The sequence below is a fragment of the Orcinus orca genome, chromosome 8 (assembly GCF_937001465.1).
Source record: "Orcinus orca chromosome 8, mOrcOrc1.1, whole genome shotgun sequence".
In the NCBI taxonomy this organism is placed as follows: Eukaryota; Metazoa; Chordata; class Mammalia; order Artiodactyla; family Delphinidae; genus Orcinus; species Orcinus orca.
The window spans coordinates 101,357,965-101,378,258 of record NC_064566.1 but is presented as its reverse complement, the minus strand read 5'-3'; the positions used below and the strand labels follow the sequence as shown (position 1 = coordinate 101,378,258).

At 43.3% G+C, this 20,294-nt stretch overlaps 1 protein-coding gene across 1 annotated transcript; it reads right to left on the bottom strand.

Moving 5' to 3' along the window:
- Positions 1–637: 637 nt before the first annotated feature.
- On the bottom strand, positions 638–19,788 carry DDX25 (DEAD-box helicase 25). The gene is made up of 12 exons (XM_004280462.3): positions 19,629–19,788; positions 18,943–19,009; positions 18,646–18,690; positions 18,009–18,144; positions 16,712–16,804; positions 16,498–16,600; positions 14,820–14,934; positions 13,632–13,809; positions 5,647–5,884; positions 4,301–4,463; positions 2,089–2,277; positions 638–914 (listed from the first exon to the last, which is right to left on the bottom strand). Exons 1-12 carry the CDS (start codon positions 19,689–19,691, stop codon positions 853–855), a joined length of 1,452 nt encoding a protein of 483 aa, XP_004280510.1. The 5' UTR covers positions 19,692–19,788; the 3' UTR covers positions 638–852.
- Positions 19,789–20,294: the final 506 nt, after the last annotated feature.

Here is a 20,294-nt window from a genome sequence, read left to right as displayed (position 1 = left end):
AAAACATCCGGGATTCTCAGATACACCTTTAAGTTCTTAAAAGTGAAACCCTTTGGCTCCCTGAAGTGTCACCTCTTTACTAAGGCAAGTGGGTTCCCCCCACCTCCACTGCCTGTTTTTAAGAAATGTCTATTAAAAAAAAAAAAAAAAGAAATGTCTATAATAAAGCCACGTTTCCAGAGACTATGACATAAACGATGATGGATTAAATCTTCTCTAATTTGAAGACATTAAGAAGTAAAATAGAACAATATCTTGAAATTCTGTGTTGGTTGAAACACTAAAAAAGAAGCAAAATACTCTTTCAAATCGTTTTACTTTGTGAAGGTTTCACCCAGCACTCACACGTGAGAGTGTGTGTCTGTGCGGGGGGTGCAGGGGTGCGTGCATGTGTGGGGAGGGGCCGAGGGGGAGGTAGGGAAGACATTAGGGGTGGGAGGGGCAGCAGTGAGCAAATCTGAAGACGTGTGGTTTTTTCACTTGACCAACTCAAATTCCAGAAACAGTGACGTTCTACTGCCATCTCGCGGCACCGTGAGATATTCACAGGCGGCATGACCTGCTCAGATTCTATAAACTAAATCCCACAACAACCCAGTAGCCCACGCAAAGATGTTTATCTGTGAAAAGATTGGAGTAAGAAATAATCTCCCTTTATTTATTCAAAAGGATCAAGTGCTTCACATCAATTTGGTTCAGAAAGACCTCAGGTCTTAAAACTAAGGCTACCACAACATTTATTTTGCCATATATTAACAGTTTCATGTTGAAAAAGACTCAACGTAAAAAATCACTTTCAAAACCTACATTGTCACATAAACCAGAACACTTGTAAACGATAAAGTTCTTTCTTCAATATTCAATATTTTCAATTTCATCCAAGTCTTCAGGGTTGAGTTGCTTAATATTGCTGTCTAAAAGAACAAAAGAGAATGGAACAGTCTTATCCCAGGGCCTAAACGAAATTTCATTCCATCCAATTACATTTCTGAAGATAGTGACACCTTGTATGGAAAGCCTCGAGATACTGGGACATTCTCTAGATTAGGTAAGGAAGGGATGGTATCCAAATAACCAATCCATACTAACTACAATGGCATCAAATGCACCAGACAAGACAACATACATGTCTCAATACTGTGGGCCAGAAAAAAATCGCCAGAGTGCAGAGAGGGGAACCTGGGAAGGTGCCTGGTTGCGCTCAGGAGGGTGAAGTGGGCGTGTGCATTGAGGGGGCAGGTTTGCTGAATGGCAACAGGGAGTGTTGATTACCATAGCAACAGTGATCTTAATGGTTCTTTCTCCGCCCCCATCCCTCCTCCGTTATCCTAACGCAGGGGTGCTTAATCAACTTCCCTGCAGGGTCCACAGCCAGTCTGCAAACCTTTTAACATTATATTCCAAATTGCACATATGTGCTTGTGTGCATTTCCCCGGGGATAGTGTCCTCTGCTTCCCACAGAGGTTAAGTACCATTGTCCTAAAGGTGAAAGATACATCTGGAGTCCTGCGAGGGTTCTTCCTCGCCTGCTCCGCAGCCGTATCTATCCAGGGCCCTGGGGCAGGGGGACATCTCAGCTTCTGTTACCCTTCAAGTTTCCACCAGACTGCAACACGCCTGTCCAAGAGCCCCAGAGGGTTAGCAGAGCCTGCCTTGTTTAGATGGTGGTGGGGGGGCGGGCACTGGAGGAAGGCAGCAGGCCTCAGGATTTAGGACTGTCCTAGTTGGTCGCTGGGGCAACAGGAAGGGAAAAATGTACATAAAAAAGGAAGCTGGGGACACAATATCATCTTAAAGGAGCTTATTACTTTGCCTAGGGTGGTTCTTCATGGACGTAAAATCTGCTCCAGATCCCGGAATGAGCAATAAGATAGAAATATGAGCTCCTATCAGTTCCGCTTGGTTTTCACAGCTTCCTTTAATTACCCCCGCCTCCTGTTAGGAACTCTGGCACTAAGAAGTAGAAGCCTCCTCCCTGGCTCCTGCCCCCACCCGACCACAAGCCTCTGGGCTCGAGGTCCATGACACACATCGTCACTGTCAAGGTGGGCAGGTCCACAGCTCTGGGCATGAAGGGCACTACTCACTGAAGTGGTCCTGGATCTTCATCAGCAGGGGCAGCTTATCCACCTCGATCATGTTGAAGGCAAGGCCTTTCTTCCCAAAGCGGCCTGTCCGCCCAATACGGTGGAGGTAGGTCTCATAGTCTGGCTCCTCTGCCGGGTTCACAGGCAGGTCAAAGTTCACAACAATCGTGACCTGCTTCACATCAATCCCTGGAAGAGGAACGACACTGCAGGGTCCTGCAACTTTTTCCTCAGGACATAGCTATTCAAGAACCACATTTGCCAAGGGAATTCTCATTTAATGGACACAACCTGTAAATCACACCTGCTTTTACGTCAATGAAATAGGTCCTTCGGTCAGGCAGTTTGCTTGCAAGCATGTATGTCTATGATGCTGGATAAGAGTGTCAGTAGAAGCGAATTATACATAAGTCTAAACATGTACAAAGCGCGTGTGCATGCATGTGTGCGTGTGTGTGCACGTGCGCGTGTGCTTGTGTGTTGGGGAGGGGCTCTCAGCAGGTCACAGAGCCCTTCCATCTTCTCCACCCCCACTGTGCTAAGTGCCCAGCAAGCCCCTTAGTCTCACATCCCCTTACCCATCACAGGGCCCCAGCTCCACCCCATTCCACGGCCATTGTTCTCATCAGGCCATTTTATCCATTGCCTCAACTGTTACAACAATTTCCGGACTGGTCTCCCCAATCCCTCATCTCCCACTCCTCTAATCGTCACCGTGGTCACCACAGCAACGTCCAGAGCACTTGTGTTTAGAATCCAGCTGCCCAAACAGTACAGGATAAAGTACAAACGACTCGAGACTTCCAGGAGTTCTCCCCTTCCTTTCACACCTTTCACTCCTAACGTGTGTGCTCACCTACTGCCTCCATTCCTCAACACTAAGAAGCTGTCTGGGTCATAATCCTTGTCCTCCCTGTACTGTGCTTTGACTCTGGAGCAATTTGTGCCCTCTTTTCTCTGGGGTCTGGAGTTGTGCTGTCCAGTATGGTAACCATTGGCCTTATGGCTATTTAAATTCATTCAAATTAAAAATCCAGTTCCTCAGCCACACTAGTCACACATCAAGTGCTCAGCAGCCACCATATATGGCTTGGACAGCAGAGAATAGGAGATTTGTATCAATGCAAAAATCTCTATTGGCTAGTGCTGGTCTAGAGAGTCAGGAGTCTAGGCAGCGTGCTCCCAAGGGGAAGGAACCTCATCCTTTTTTAGGCTACTCCTCCAAATGCCAAGCTCAGCACTCAGGGCAGGTCCTCGGTTCTATCTGGTGAACCAGTAATAGATTAGGAAACATGGTTTGAGTATGCGGTGTAGGCAAGGATACAGGAGGAATGAGGAAAGTACGAAGGCCCTCCTCTTGAAAAAACAAAGATTTTTCTTCCAGTAGTCAACAGTTTTAAAATTAAAAACACCTCAGAGATGACCAACATCATTAGTCGTTAGGGAACACAAGTTGAAAACACGAGATACCACACACATCTACTAGAAAGCTTAAGATGAAAAAAGAGTGTCAATACCAATTACTGACAAGGATGGAGAACAACTGGAACTCTCCTATATTGCTGGTAGAGATGCAAGAGGGTACAGCCACTCTGGAGAACAGTTTTGCAGTTTCCTATGAAGCTAAACATACACTTACCACATGACCCAGAAATCCTCCTCCTAGGCATTTACCCAAGAGAAATGAAAGCGTATGTCCACCTAAGCCTTATACATGAATGTTTATTACAGCTTTAGTCCAAACAGCTCCAAGTTGTAACCAATCCAAATGTCCATCAGCTGGTGAATGGAAGACCTAATTGTGCTACAACCCAGTCAATGGAATACTGCTCGGCAATAACAAGGAATGATCTACTGATACATGTAACAACACTGATGAATTCCAAAGTATGGTGTCAAGTAGAATAAATCAGACACAAAGGCTACCAACTGTATGATTTAACTTACATGTCATTCTGCAAAAGACAAAAATACAGAGACAGAAATCTGGTCAGTAGTTGGCAGGGGTCATTAGTTACAGAGACTGATTGAAAATGAGCACTGAGAAATTTTGAGGGGAGATGGAAATGTTCCATATTTTGATTACAGTGATGGGTACGTGACTATATATGTTTGTCAAAACTCTCTGAAACGTATCCTTAAAAAGAGTGAATTTTATCATATGTAAATGATACTTCAATAAACTTGACTTTAAGTGCATACACATACACACCTCGAGCACAGACGTTGGTTGTTACAAGAACTTTCTCCTTCCCATCTCGAAACCTCTGAATGACGGAAGCTCGCTGATCCACAGTCAGCTCTCCACTTAACAGAGACACCTGGTGGCCATCCTGCATCATCTCCACAGTCAACCATTTGGCATTCTGACGAGTCTGCATGAAAATCAAAACCCAGCCTGGCGCCCAAGTTGAAGCAGCCTGGCTATGTGTGCAGCGCTCATGTCTGCAGGGCATGGGAGCTGGGGGTGCTGCAGAGGGGTTTTGCTTCACCTTCCCTTTGGGGCCTAGAGGGATCTGAGAATGTGGCAGGGGATTCGCCCTCCCCTGTGCTTTTCAGGGGCACACCCTCTCAACCTGTAAGAGCTTTGGCTTCTCAGCCCTGAAACAGAGAAAAAAATGCTCCGCCCACCTCTCAGGGTGGTCTGATGACAAAATGAGGTAACCTAACAATGATGACATCCTGTGCACGCCAGGCACTCTGCTAAAACCTGTATGTGCATCCCGTTCATCTGCTTTCATAATGATCTGATGAAGCAGCTGCCTAAGTTCATTTTAAAAAACTGAAAAATAAACCCAAAGCTTAAAACCGTTAAGTGATTTGCCCAAGGTCACATGGCTAGTGGTCACATGGTCACATGGCAGAGCTGAGCTTTCCTTTACTCTACAAGTATGTTTCCAGGGCCATCCATGTGCTGGGTGGGGGCATGAAGGTGAGTGGAACAGGTGAGAGCTTGCTCTCATGGAGCTGACAGTGTGCCCATGGTGGTGAAAAAATACAACCAAGACACGAACACGAAAAACATCAGATTGGAAAAGTAAATATGAAAATAAAAACAAGGGGCTGTTAATAGTGAGTGACTGAGTGGCTACTTTGCTCATAGTAAGTTAGGAGTAGAAGAGAACATTCTTAACCTGATAAAGGGTATCTATGGAAACAGTACAATAAACATCAACCTGAATGGGGAAGTGTTAGAAGCAGTCCCTCTAAAAGAAGGATGCCCAGGGAGTTCCCTGGTGGCCTAGTAGTTAGGATTCCAGGCTTTCACTGCCGTGGCCCAGGTTAAATCCCTTGTCGGGCAACTGAGATCCCACAAGCGGCGTGGCGTGACCGAAAAAGAAAGAAAGAAAAGAAGAAATACGAGAAGGATGCCCTCTGTTTCACACCATATTGAAGTCCTATTCCATTACTTCAGTTCACCCACAAAACACAGATAACCTCTATTCAGAGGTACTCTGAAGATTAAACAACATAATGTACAAAAAGCACCAAACACGGTGCCCGGCTCCACCTGCACAGAAACCTGGGCACGAGTAAGACAAGTCCCGGCAGACTTACCTGGCAGAATATGATGGCCTGGCCAATGGTGATGCCACCGTAAATGTTGCACAGAGCCTGGTACTTGTCTTTCCTATCCCTGCACAGCACATAATACTGTCGGATGTTGTTCAGGGTCAGCTCCTCTTTCCGTAACTTGATAATGTTGGGGTCAGGAATGATTCGCTCCGCAAACTGCCACACGGAGTCTTCAAAGGTCGCTGAAAAGAGGAGCATCTGGCACTCGGAGGGTAAAGCTCTACGAGAGAGGAGGAAAGAAGGCCGTCACCCGATGGCCAGGCCTGTCCCTCTCCTGGGGGGGCCACTTCCAGCACTTGACGCCCACGGCCATCAGCTGCCCCCCACGCCCCTGCTCCTGCTCTGGGGTCACCGTGAAACGTGCTGCGGCCATGACAACTACACCTGCTGCAGAGTGCCACATGTCAGGCCCTCCTGCCCACCAAGAATTTGGGAAAATGGATACACTGAATGTGGAGCTCCAGAGTGAAGTGTAGGTAAGTGATCTGGGCTTTCACGCCAGTCTTCTCCTTAGGAGAGACGGGCTCGTGAAGCCTAGGGTGTCAGTCTAGGTGCTGTTTACGGCAATCATCCCGCACAAGTTCCATGCGGATGAAGGGCACAGAGGCTCATCATTCGATGGCAGGTGTTCTCTCTCTGGGGCGGGAAAGAACAGCCACATTAAGTCTATTTGGAATGGGAAGAACCTGGATATAAGTAAAAGGGGAGCAGAAGGGGAAGATGCTACTGCACGTGGAACGTAAACTGAACCCACAGTGAACAGAGGTTAATTCAAAAAAAAAGGCAAAATGAATGTACGGAGTCAGCAGTCAGGATACAGCTAAGCCTGTGGAGGAGAGAGGGGCGGGTGACAGGAAAGGGGCTGCAGGGGATTTCCGGGGTGCCAGTAAAGTTCTATGTCTTGACCTGGGCCACTGTCCCACGAGCATAGCCTCTCTGTGATAGTTCACCCAGCAGTACACTTAGGATTTGTATATTTCTCTGTCATCAATTAAAAAGTTAATTCTTTAAACAATAAAATAGAAGAGAGACCAGAGAGGAATCACTGCCTTTGAGAAGACAACAGAGCACTTAGAGAATAAGTTGTTAGGGCTAAAAGGGAGCAGGTGAGCTCATACAGTCCAGCGATTCCCAAACATTATTTCAAGCCTGGGACCTGAATCATCTGGGAGCTTTTCAAACAACAATCGGACCAATTTCTGGTTGGCCACGGGAGACTACGTTTGTTACCTTCTCAGTGTCCGGCATCCCACTAATGTGACTATAAAGTGATTAAGATATGAACGCACAAAACGTGCAGAATAAGATAAGAGAAACGGGTGGATACTTCAATATATTTTTGCAAGACAGAAAAGTGTGATAACCAAGAAAGTGGATGAAGCTACAATACGAGCGCTACAGAGGGAAGTGCTGATGCAAAGACAAGCGTTCCCTCAGAACCACTGGGAGGCCTGGGACGTGCAAGACCAGAGGCCTGGTGGGGGGGGATGAGGGCTGTGAGAAGACATGAGGAGAATCGGTATCAGCAGGCTGCGTCGCTCTGCCATCTGCTCTCCCACACCCTTCACCTGGAAAAAGAGGGCACTAGGACTGGTAGCCCCAGGCTGCGGCCATTTCATTCCAGAAAGAAAACTTACACAAATTGCCCAAGGGAAGGAAACATGGGCTGTTCTGCAGAACACATTGGATTTTGAAGACTTAGTATGAAAAGAAAGAATGCAAAATATTTCATTAACGATTTTTAGATTGATAACATTACTTGTTAAGATGCTATTTTTGATATGTCACGTTAAATAAAATATTCTATAACATGAATTTCACCTGTTTCTTTTTTAATGTGGCTATTAGAAAAATTTTAAATTACACATGTGGCTTACATTATATTTCTATTGGACAGTGCTGTGATTTAATGTATTTTAAGCAAAAGAAAGGAAAACTGAACAATGGAGGGATGAACAACCAACATGAATACTCTAATTTTACTTAATATTCTTTTTAGTAGAAAGCCTGTTTTGACTATTGAATCTTCCCTGGACTTCCGCATCTTTTATTCACTGTTACATTTAAACATACCAACTTATTGGTAGGGGATGGCAAGAAGGGAGTCTTGCTTGATCTTGGGCCCACATTTTTTTAAATAGGAAGGCTGGATGAAAATATATACAAGGAGCAGCTGGACCCCACCCTTCTTTGGCAGCTAAGCTTGTACAAGCAGAAGAGCCTCAGCAGAAGGTGAGGGTAAAGCAGACAGCTGAACAGGGGATCAAGTGAAAATACGTATACTGAACGGTAGACCCCTCCCAGCCCATCCACCAGAGCATCCTGCTCTGCTCCCAGGATGCCAGCAACCGAGTGTCCCAGGAAGGAGATTAGAGACATTACATACTCCTAAAGACCTCCAGGTGACAAGCATCCTAAAGTGAAGCTTCCAAGTCACACGCCCCAACCGCCGATAAATAAGAGCTGTCGATAAATAAGCTTTCTAGTTCCTCAACTTGGGTCATGAAAGGCTAGTGCAGGATCACCAGATGTGAGGAGGAAAGATCCGTCACAAAGACAGACTGTAGCCAACAAACATAAAAGGAAACTTAAATCACTCAGAGACAGGGTTGAGAACAGAAAACAATTTTAATGCTATAATTAATATCCTCAAAGAGATAACTGTAGATATCGCATATCTTTCTTGTGTTACGGATGTTTTGCATCCATAAGACAAGAAAAGGAAGCTATGGAAAAGAAACAGAGGACAATGCCAGTATGATCCAGACAGGAAGAAAAAGGCTAACCGACTGTGTTATTTTTAGCGACGGATGGAATGACACATACAACTGGGTTAAAGAGGTAAATAATGGAAACAGAGCAGACTGCATCAAATGAAGGGATGAATTCGGGACTAGGCCTGGTGGAGAAGGGATGTGGAAAGCAAATATGGAAACTGAATCGCACAAGTACAGGATGAGACAGGCAATACTTCTAAATTAAGTTTTTTGCCTCCTCCAAACACACCAGCGCTCAGCTGAATTAGTCTGCCCACACCATGCAAAGGGACACATGTGACTCTATCTTTCCCTTGCCATCCCTATGAAACTGAGTCAAGTTACATTTCCTGGTTCAGAGGCTGCAAGTAAAGTGTCCTGCGGGTGAACAAAGCGGGAACTTTTGATAACAGACGTCTTTCCTCTCTCAGTGTAGAGTGGAGTGTCTCAGATCTTACCAGACACCATGCTTCTACAGTATATCCAGTGAGATTTCAAATCACGGCAACACAAAATACACGCCCCACCCCTCCAATCTCTTAGGTACTTGGTTTTGAAAAAATGGAGTCTCAAAACATCTTTTTGGCTTCTATGAAGTTTTTATACAACACAGAAAATATACAACAAAAGACTGTTGACATTGTATCCAAATACAAATTAGCCTTTGTTCAACTCTCTGCATGAGCAGCAGACAGTGCAAATGTACATTCTGGCATATTCCATTCAGTCTATAAATTCCTTATCAAAGAACATGAAAAGATCTTACCAGCTAAATGTCCTGCATCCTTTGTACACAATACTTTTTAAAAACACATACAATATGCTTACCTGTGATACTGAGCTCTTCATTACCGAAGTTTTGGGTCATTTTGTTATTTCAAACTTGCAGAAGCCTTACTAAGATTTCTAACTGTGCAGAAATGGATGCAGAGCTACCTCAGACGTGTGCCTACAAGATGCCTGCCATTGCAGTTGGCCAGTGAAAAGATTTAAAATGTTGGCCTATTTTCAAAGTTTGAGACAAAAAGAATGTCCAACTCCAACCTGGAAATACGTCAAGGATGAGAATGGAGAAAAGATTACAGTAAAATAGAAATAACACACTGTGTCTCCGTAACTGTCTGATGACTTGTGAAGAGGCCTTGTACTGACTGCACCTGAGCTGTCTGGTGTTCTGTAAAGGCTGCAACAAAAACTTGTAGCAAATAATGACTCATTTTTCCTTTTTTTAGGAATAAAACTGCTGCAGAAGTCGAAAAATGTCAGCAGAAAAGGACAGCCAAGTTGAGGACTTTCTAATTTCTTTACTAAATTTGTAAAGAATCCATCTTTCAGTTGGACAAGTTTAAGTCACCTCTGTGCTTTATAATCATTTTCCCTGAGAAGAAGGGGTTTCACTTATGATGACATCTAATAGACTTCAGAGTGTCTGAAAATGATGGACATTTTAGACATGGATAACCTAAACGATGGATTTATAAATGCACAGATCTGAATGACAAACAGTTGGTCCACCGAAACAAGCCTGCGGATACAGTGGAAGAACATTTTGAAGGAGCTAGAAATTGATTCTTCCAAGTCTAAAAACCACTGTTGCTAGTAGGTAAACTCTTAAGTATTCTATGCTTGAACACTTTTGTTCAGAGGATATCACACTGGACTGATACCAAGAATCAGTGTGGGCTTCTACTATATATAAAATAGATAACTAATAAGGACCTACTGTATAGCACAGGGAACTCAAATCAATACTCTGTAATGACTATTATCAAAAAAGAATCTAAAGAAGACTGGATATATGTATACCTATAACAGATTCACTTTGCTGTACAGCAGAAAACACACACAACACTGTAAATCAACTATACTCCCCCCCAAAAAAAAAAAAGAATCAGTGTGGGCTTAATAAGGGCAGAGCTGCAAGTCAAAATGAATTTTAGATTTGACTGTATTCTGTTTTACTGCCACATACAAGAAAAGAGGGCTGCAGGGAGTTCAGAGGATACTAGAAAAGAGTCAAAACATCTTACCACACTGTGAGACAGAAAAAAAAGTGTCATTATTGTCTCTGTCATTAAATACAGGTACAGTAAGCCCCCTACATACGAACCTTCAAGTTGTGAACCTTCAAAGATGTGGATGTGTGTTCACATGTCCAATCACGTTAAGTTAGTTCACGTGTCTGGCGTATATTGTCACGTGCATGCATCCTCTACAAGTGGTTGTACTTTTGTGTACTTTACTGTGCCATACTGTATAGAGTACGGTAGTACAGTATCTTTATTTGAAGCAAGAGAACGACTTCACTGAACTCCTTGCTGTGCAACACAAGGAGCTTACTAATGAAGACCTGATGGAATTGGAGGCCCAGAGAAAGGATGAAGAGAGAAAAGAGGAAGAAGTAACTGAAGAACTGAAGAGATTCATGACTCAGGAAATGGCAAGAGGATTTTCTTTATTTGAGGAGGCACTGTTAGTTTTTGACGCACAGGACCCGAATGCAGAATGGTACCTGAAGGTTGCAGCAGCCGTTCAGAATGCAATCCATTGCTACCGTGTCATCTATGATGAGAAAAAAAGAGCTACTACCCAGACGTCACTGGATCGTTTTACAAGAGGGTAGATAGAATTGAATCCAGCAAGGAACCAGAACCTGTGCCAGCAACGTCAGGCGTGAGTGAAGTGGCAGCTTGTCCTCCATCTCCTATTGCTTACGATCCTTCAGCTCTACCGTCTCCCACCTCCTCTCCCTCCTCCAGTCAGTAACCCTTCTTGCCTGTTCACTTGATGCCAGCCCCTGTAATGCCAGCTGTTGTACTGTACTACTGTACTTTTCAAGGTACTTGAAAAGTAAGATTAAAAATATTTTATTTTTTGTGTTTGTTTTTTATGTATTATTTGTGTGAAGAGCATTATAAACCTATTACAGTACAGTACTATATAGCCAATTGTGCTAGCTGGGTACCTAGGCTAACTTTGTTGGACTTACGAACAAACTGGACTTAATGAACATGCCCTCGGAATGGAACTCATTTGTATGTGGGGACTTACTGTAATATGTTTAATTAGTTCTATCGTATTTACGTTCTCCTCGTAAATAGTTCTATAATTATGTATCTTAAGTATATACAATAGGGAATTCCAGGGAGGTCCAGTGGTCAGGACTCAGCGCTCTCACTGCTGAGGGCCCGGGTTTGATCCCTGGTTGGGGAACTAAGATCCTGCAAGCTGTGTGGTGTGGCCAAAATTTAAGCAGCCTATCATGTTTAAAAAGATTAAATTGCTGTATCAGAGACGAAACATTATTGCTGTATTTTTCTCATACATATTGTTTAATTAGTTCTCCTATGAGTTACTACAATTGCCAGTTTAGCTCTACAGTTGTTGTGTTTAAATAGTAGCACTAATGTAACAGGAAAGTACAGGATAATACATGATTTCAAATAAACATATTTTCCATATTTTTATGTTACAGTAATAACACATGTACGATTATTTCTTCTGTATTATATTTATATATATATGAGATATATGTGTGTGTACGTATGTACATACATATTTGCCTGCTGTGACTGTATCCCGGGTTGTCTTCCTAAAAAGTTGGTCACCGCAGGGAAAGAAGTAACATAAGAAATTTCCCCAGATCTGGCATGTACAAGTTTTGGGAATGAGAAGAGTGTACCATGTGTCTAGTACAATGAAGAAAAAAAAGATCTGAACCAAAGCACATCATTGAGAAGTTCCAGTACATCATGGAGAAAAAGATTCCAAAACCTTCTAGTGAGGAAAAAACAGATCACGGACAAAAGTCTGAGCATCAGGAAGACATTAAACTTTCCAGCAGCAACACTGGAAACAGAGCATTAATTATAGTAAAAAAACAACCACTTTTCTGTTTTTAACACTGTCTCCGAATTTACAGGAAGAAAGCTTTTCAAGATAGGATTCCACATCCAGGGAAACTCAACCCAAAGATCAAATTTACAGGTACAGTAAAAACAGTTTCAGACAAGCAGGGGCTAGAAAATGAACTTCCTACACATCCTTTTGCAGGAAGCCATTAGCAGATACATTCCAGCATATTCAGTAAACCAACAGTACGCCAAGAAGAAGGACCCACAAGACAGGAGATTCGAAACTGTTAATGAGGACAGGGGAAACCTGTAATGCAGCTGTGACCCCAGGACTGGAGTGCAACCAGTCCAGGCTGAAACTGGAGACAGTGAGTGTGGGAGATCTTCCAGACAAAAAGAAACTGATGGAATTTTAAAATGTATTTGACTATCTGGAGATATCATTGACATATGACACGTATGATGAAACAGGTAGAGAAAAATTAAAGACCGCTACACAGTGATAGTAACCAAATGAAGGAAAATAGGCAACTCTAGGGGGAGAAGCACAAGAAAAACATAATTATAATTCAATAGTCAGCAGTGAACGTTATTTGTGTTGTGATAATGACATCAATACCAGCCGTGAATGTAACCAACAACGTTGTATATAACGAATATACAACGAGAAATACCAAGGTGAGCAGGTTATTTAAAGGTATGAAAGTTAATGTCGTAACGGACAGTATTCTCTAGGGGTTGGGGCAGGGGATTACTGGTTATCATTACAAGTCTTTCAATATTATACTTGAATTTAACACAGTGTATAAATACTTTATTTAAAAAGGAGCAATGCAGACTCTTAAAGCCCACTCCCAGAAATTCTGACTCAGTAAGGTTCAGGTTAGGCTGATAATCTGAAATTTTAAGCCCCTTGGTGATCCTGGGAGAGAGGCCTAGGAAATCGACAGGATTTATTTAACAACTTACAGGCAAAGTCAGGACTAGATACTAGGCTACTGATCCCAGGCTGCTGTGTCCTCACAATAGCGCTATCAGGTTTTAATGAATTCTCTTTAGAATTCTGCTCAAATATAAGATTACTGGCAAAATTTAGTGCAGACCCACTGTATATGGATTCCATCTGTAAGCCTGCAGCACAAGAGTGAAGCAATCAGGCAAGAGTACAAGATGAAGAAGTTGGGAAATTACAGCAGGCTGAAGGCCCATTGAGCTGGTGAAAATAATGAAAACCCAACTTGTTTTAAAGGTGAAAGAAGTGGGGAATAAGCAGTAAAGACAATTAGGAGCAGCAGACAAATGAAATTCCTTCCCTGGACAGAAGATCCAGGAAGAAAAGGCTGGATGTGAAGGTTACCTTTGAATACGAATGCTTTGGTCTGAGAATCCTTGCGTGTCGATCATCACATCTGCTTCATCCAGGACAAACACACGAATCTTAGTCAAATCAATTAATTTTTGCTTGAAACACCAATCTAGGACGGTCCCAGGAGTGCCAATTATAATCTGTTTGGTGACATGAGTGCCTCTGGGAACTAGGGAGCAAAGGAAAAGGGTTTAAAGGTTTCCTTCAGATGCAAACGACTCTAACCATTTACAATTCCCGGTAATGAAACACATTTCATAATGGTTTTCCAAGTGCCAACCCTGAGGGTCTTTGTGGTTTTTGATTTTACAGAGTTTTAGGATAAATTCCCAAGTTTCTAGCTTTACAGTAATGATAATAGTCACGCATATTTGATTCTGCCCCACGGTCATTTTAAAAGCCACCCTGGGTTACATGTCTCTAACTGACACTTGGGAGGCACAGGTTACTTAAAGAAAAGAAAAAAAAGCCACCCTGCAGCATTCCCAGTGTCCTATTGTCCTACAGAAACACTGGCACAGCAGTGAAAGGCCTACAAATCTTCCCGAAATGGAAAACAACCAAAATGTCTATCAACAGGTTACATGAAATAAATGACAGAATATTATACAGCTCGTCAAAAGAGTGAGGTGGGGCTACCCATACTGACATGAAAAGATGTTTAAAACGCCTACGTTTTTGAACAGTACAAAAAAAATGCTCCCATTTTTGTAAGCACTCAAAAACAAAACAAAAAAACACACAAAGATTTGTTAACAAAACCATAGCTGTCTTCGGAAATAGGTTTTTGAAAGAACTTTCACTTTTACCTTTGAATTTTCTGTTTTAAAGTTTTTTTTTTTCACTTTATGCATGTAATACTTTAATGAAAAAGTGAAACAATAAAAGCTGTTCTGCACAAAACAACTGAGCCTCACAGAAAAGAACAAGCAAAAGCATCCTCTTCTGGGCTGTGGGAATGATGCAGCTAACATTTACTGGGTCCTTATTATGTGCCAGGGGTGTGCACAGTGCTTTATCTGTATCATTTTATTTAATTCCAGTAACAACTCTATGATATAGGTGCCATTATATCCACCATTTTAGAGGCAAGAAAGCAGAGAAGGTATATACCACGACTGTGTCAGTGGTGCAGTCGGGATTTAAAGTATCAGCCAGGGCTGGCTTGCTGGTACATACTTCGATTCCCTCGAATGGCGTACATCACTTGAACATCCACACAGAATTTCCCCATCCGTTCGACCACACGGCCAGTCTGCAGAGCCAGTTCGTAAGTAGGAGCCAAGCAGAGGCACTGAGAGAGGGAGAGAGGGAGAGGGAGAGAAGGGGGGAAGGAGAAAGGTTCATGACAGCCATCACGCAATTCTGAAATACAATTAAAATCTGTGGAGGGAGAGGCACAGAAGTGAAACTGGAGATTCTGGTTGAACAGAATATTTTTACTTGAATACGACTTAGCAGCTGATAGATCTAGGGTGAATGTTGAGTATGGAAGGGGAGAAGGGGCTGAAGGATGAAGAAGCAGCTTCCTTTTATATGTTCCTCTCTGAAAGGTCATGAAGAAACAAAGGTTATGGGTCACGTTGTTTTGGTAGAGGAAAAATGGGATGTAGGGGGGCTGGGAATCAAAAAGAGAAGGGATGCAAGACTAATTACAGCTTGAGTGTGGTCCCCATTACCTCTTCCCTGATATTAAAAGTCTGCCCATTTCCAGAGCGCTCCCTGCTTGGTCCAATCCATCTTACACATCTCTGGCAGAAGGTTCCCTGAAACTCTTTCATTTGTTACTTCCATCCCCCCTATAAATGGTGGCTGTTGATGAATGAAGATGTCGATTGAAGAAACTGGTGATATTTAACGCATTTTTGAACTTCAATTAAGGATCTGAGATAGAGGGAAACACAGCTAAAGTGATAAAAACAGTTTCCACACACATTTCTCAACATGTGTTCAAGCATAGCTTCTCCTAAAGGATTTTTACTCATGATATCAAACCCTAGATATAAATTTCCCTGAACTTGTCTAAAGAAAGCACAGGATTTCCTATGCCTGTCACTAGTCACCCACATCCATGTCCACAGGTTATCTTGCTGCGCAGGTTGTAAACTTCCTGAGGGGATCCTTGCTGCCCCATAGCTTTGAGCGCTCCCAACACTTGGGCTCCCAGTTTGTCAATCAATTCGATGAACACAGGCTGGAGAAAGAGGGAGATCACCAGATACTTTCCATGTACTGACACTAGGTTGGGAGAAGGGCAAGCGCAGTTCTAGTCCCTGCTCAGTCGCTCTCTGACAACTGTGACCTCACGTGTGACCTTTCCCTCTCCAAGCCTCTGTTTCCTTCTCCACTAAATGAGTACGAGGGACTGGGTGATCTACAGCTATATAACTATCACTACTGAATGCTCACTTTATGTTGAGCACGGTGCTAAAAATGTACATTAATTCACTCAATCTGCATGACAATCCTATGAGGCAGGTATTCATTCATTCATTCAATGTTTAAGGAGTGGTTTCTACAAGCCAAGCACTGTGATTGAAGTTAGGGTTCAAGGGTGAACAGAACAACTGTGACCCATACCTTTATAAGTGTTATCTTTACTGACAAGAAAACATACTCCAAAAGATTTACTACCTCGCCTAAGACTTTCAGCTGGTAAGTAGAGAGGCTGGGATTGGAACCAGTCAAACTATAAAGCCTGTGCTCTCAATCACTGCCCCATACTGCTGCCCAATACTCTGATTTCATGAAAGAACGTCTATTCTAAACATCATCACATCATTGCAGCAATATTGCCTATTACTAAAATATCTTTGGCACCGCAAGCATTCCCATCTCTGTCCCAGCCTTTCCTTACCTGTGGAAACAATTCCAAGGCATTAACTCTGCTTAGCATTGCCAAGACAAAAGCAGCTGTCTTTCCTGTTCCAGACTGACTCTGGGCTATGAGGTTCTGAGGTCTGTAGAAAAGAGGATGTGCTAGACATAAACTGAATACAAGCTCCCGGGCATAAACTGAATATAAGTGACTAAAAATAGCCAGTTGCAATACCACTACCGCAGAAACTCACGGGTGCGCCAGCATCATAGGGAGAGCCATCTCTTGAATTTTGGATGGTCTATTAAATCCCATTGCATAGATCCCTTTTAGTAACTCTTCTTTTCTGTCAAAAAAACAAAAAATCAAATACTTAAAGTCTGTGATGCGTCAGTAGACTCAGAAATACAAACTTGAAAGGTGCATTTCTAAATTAGGCCACTTTGCAAGTGAATATAAAAAGTAATATTTGGAAATATACAAGTTAAACCTCAACTCTCAAACATATATACAATCATGTCTGCACAGTTGGAGCACTAAAGTAGTAAGTTATGTCATAAGCCCAGGCCAAGGATAGTAGTAAGGGCCTAACGTTGAACTTTCTCTTGAACCAAGAAAAAAAAAAGGAAAAACTCATCTGATAGAAGTGCATCAATTTTCCAGTAGAGTTTTATTTTCCACACAAGCAGAAAACTAAGTGAGATTTATTGTTTATTTCTTTTTAGTCAATGACAAACTTTAACGTTTCAATGGCAATTTTCAGAGAAAACAAAATTTCATTTAGGTGATTCTTATATCAATTCTCTCTAGGAGCAGAAGACGCAATATTAGCTCATTCTTCTGAGCCAGCATTTTTAAATGCGTCTTTCCTGGGGTCTCAGGATAGATGTTAGAGAGAGGATAAAGTGAAGTAGGCTGGAATACTTCCACTACAATGACATGCACATTTTGGACATGCTTAATTGGTAGATTAATTGGTAGATTACTGGCAGCCAACCTTTAATTATAAGTAAGCTTCTCCCCAACTAGAAAGCAGGCATTGGGATTTTGGATTTCCCCACTTACATTAAGTCCGTATCAGTAACTCGACCTATTTAAATACATTTCCTTAATGCCAGTTGATAACTCCCTAGGAAATGCAAACCTATTTGGGAAAGTTATTCATTTAAATACCATCTGAGACAAAAAAAAATAATTAAAAAGGTAAAAGCTTGTAACTTATCTAAAGGGGTATTTGGGTCATCAAAATTCCTGTTATCTGTACTCTGGTATGGAGAGTAGCAATATGGCTGTGTCTGGCTTAGCTATCCCCCTTAGCACAGCAAGCTTAAAATATTTTACCATCAAAAATGTTCTCAAGTCGTTGGACAATTCAGATATCCTAGTGTTCCTCTTTGAGCTATATTTTAATTGCATGCAAAATGTCCACATCTCATTTGAATATTGACCATTAGAACACGAAGGAGATCCTGATGATTATTATTAGCAGATTAGTTTGTTCTGTGCTATGCTCTCTGGAATTTTCCTACACTTAAAGTAAAAATACTCACAGCCGCAGCTCTTCAAATGTTTTCACCGAGTAGAGTGGAGAGCTGGGATCCTTTTGTAAGACTTCAACTCGGTGACTGGATTCTACTAAGGACTGCCGGATTAACTTGTTCAAGAGTGAATTAGCTGCCAATTCCACTAGAAAAACAAGGATAAAACAGGGGATATTGCAGGGGGAAAGTCAAGCCTCCTGAATGACATCTAACAAGTTGCTTCCTTCCATTCACGGGTTGTATATCAAGCAACTGTTCCTACTCTCATTTTTCTTCCAAAAGGTTCTAAAAAGAATGACACAGCACTGAGAATTCCTTTTCGTTTCCACGAGGATCCAGTTTCTTATGCTCTGTTGCTACACCAACCTCTAACCTCAACCAAGCCTACATCTATTGCCAGTAGACCTAATTTTTCCTTGCCAGCTGAAAATTCGTAACCCATCCCTGCATATTCTATTTCAATTTCCTCTAAAGAAGTAATCCTGACTCCTAAGTTAGTATTTCTTCTGACATTCACTATTTATAAAGAAAACAGAAGCAAAAATGGTTCTTTTCCAATTAAGATGGTATTACTCACCCACGTTGTGAAAGTCATGATTAAAGGAAACAATGCCAGTAAATACACGCAAATGAATTTATTTCCTACCTCCATCTTCTTCACCATCTTCTTTGGTGTTATTAACAGAACCGTCTAAAAGGATGGAAGAGAAACAACTGTAAAGATAAATGCCAAGCAGGAACGTCCAGCGTATCATCCCAGTTTCTCCTGCCGACTCTACAGTGTGTACAAAGGAAGGGTCAAGCAGTGGAGGAGTGGGTAAAAAGATTGGAAAGGTAGTGGAGGGTCTTGAATGTTAAATTAAGGGAGCCAAAGTTGCCAGGGACATGAGGAAAGCAATGCTTTTTAAATGAACTGAGCCCAATCTTCTTTAACAACACTCACCTACGTTTGTAACGGTAGTACTCTTAATACCCTGAAGGTTCTTCCGGGGATGGATGACGTTTGAAAACTATTGAAAGATACAAATTTCAATCAATATTGTGAAGCAAGGCATCAAGCAGCCCAGTGCCACCCCCTAACACGGGCTGGAAGGGAGGCTGGGAAGGCCACGCCAATACTGTTTCCTTTGCGATATTATGTATTAACGGATTCCTTTGAGAAGCAGGTCTCCTGTATGAATTATCCTAAAATCGGAGGAGACTTTCTACTGCCCCTGTATATGACGTTCCTCTTTATAAGCCTCTAGTCTAAATGTGACAGTCCTCGGCGGGTCACAGCACGAGCAAGGGATAGCAGATAGGAAAGCGCGTTGGTAGATGAGATGGAAGCTAGCTGAGGCTTAACGGTCAAATTGGGACAGTAGAAAACTCAGGGTCTACTTGGGGCTCCCAGCTGCTTTCCCTCCCGCAGATGTCTTCATTTTGCCTTTTCAAACCAAAGGTCTTGTTTCTCTCGGGGTCTCCTTTCCCGTGGCCCTCTTCCAAACCCTTGTCACACCTCCCCACCACCATCTGACACTCGGCTCCAAACCGTAGCGGAGCTGTCCCTTCCCCTCCCCACCACATTTCCCTCCAGGAGTGCTGTTCTAGCCCCTGCCCCCTTGCCCTCCCCGGTTCGGTGGCAGTTACGTGGCCGTTCAGCCGCTCGCTCTCCGCAGCCCCTGCGTCGCCTCCCCAAAGTAACGACGCCATAGCTGCGATCGCCGCTTCCGCTCCCAGCACGTGCGGCCGCCACAGGCGCGAGGTAGTGCCCGGCCTCACCCAGCGGCCAATGGGCTTTCTCGGGGGGCCGACCAGCCGCCGTGCGCAGGCGCCCGAACTCCGAGGTGGTGGGAGGAGTCGGGGGAGGAGGGCGGGGTCCGCGCAGGAGGGAGCTGGCTGTAGTGGTCTGCCAGTGCCCCAGTTAGCGCCAGGCGTTGGAAAGGCGGCCGGGGCGCTATCGTGGTGAACGTTCGCCCGCGGCTGACCTCTGCTGAGCAACAGCAGCGTGGGACTCTAAGCGGCAGCAATCTCCGTACTGATTCGAGAGTCCTACCTCTCCTACCCCACCACCCTCTCCCCAGACTATTCTCCTGGTGGTGAAGCAGGACCCCTCCACCCCGCTTCAAGCTCTTGTGCCCGCGTCCCCCCGAAATTTCCGCTTCTGCGTTGCAGGATGTTAGAAAGGCTAGTGAATGGCATAGGAAAGTGGAGAGTCAGAATTGGTGAGTTTCATATGACAAATGAATTCGAATGCGAAAGATGCAGCGAGGAAGTAAAGTTGTTCAAGCTCTATCGTCCCTGTTACTAGATACC

Bases quoted from the DNA above. Each gene is read 5' to 3' on its own strand.
- DDX25 (XM_004280462.3), bottom strand. From the start codon at position 19,691: ATGGCGTCGTTACTTTGGGGAGGCGACGCAGGGGCTGCGGAGAGCGAG. The intron at 18,145-18,645 runs GTAGGAAATAAA...TTGTTTTTCTAG, and splicing joins AGATGGTGAAGAAGATGGAG to TGGAATTGGCAGCTAATTCA. The intron at 16,601-16,711 runs GTGAGTTTCTGC...TCTTTTCTACAG, and splicing joins CCTATGATGCTGGCGCACCC to ACCTCAGAACCTCATAGCCC.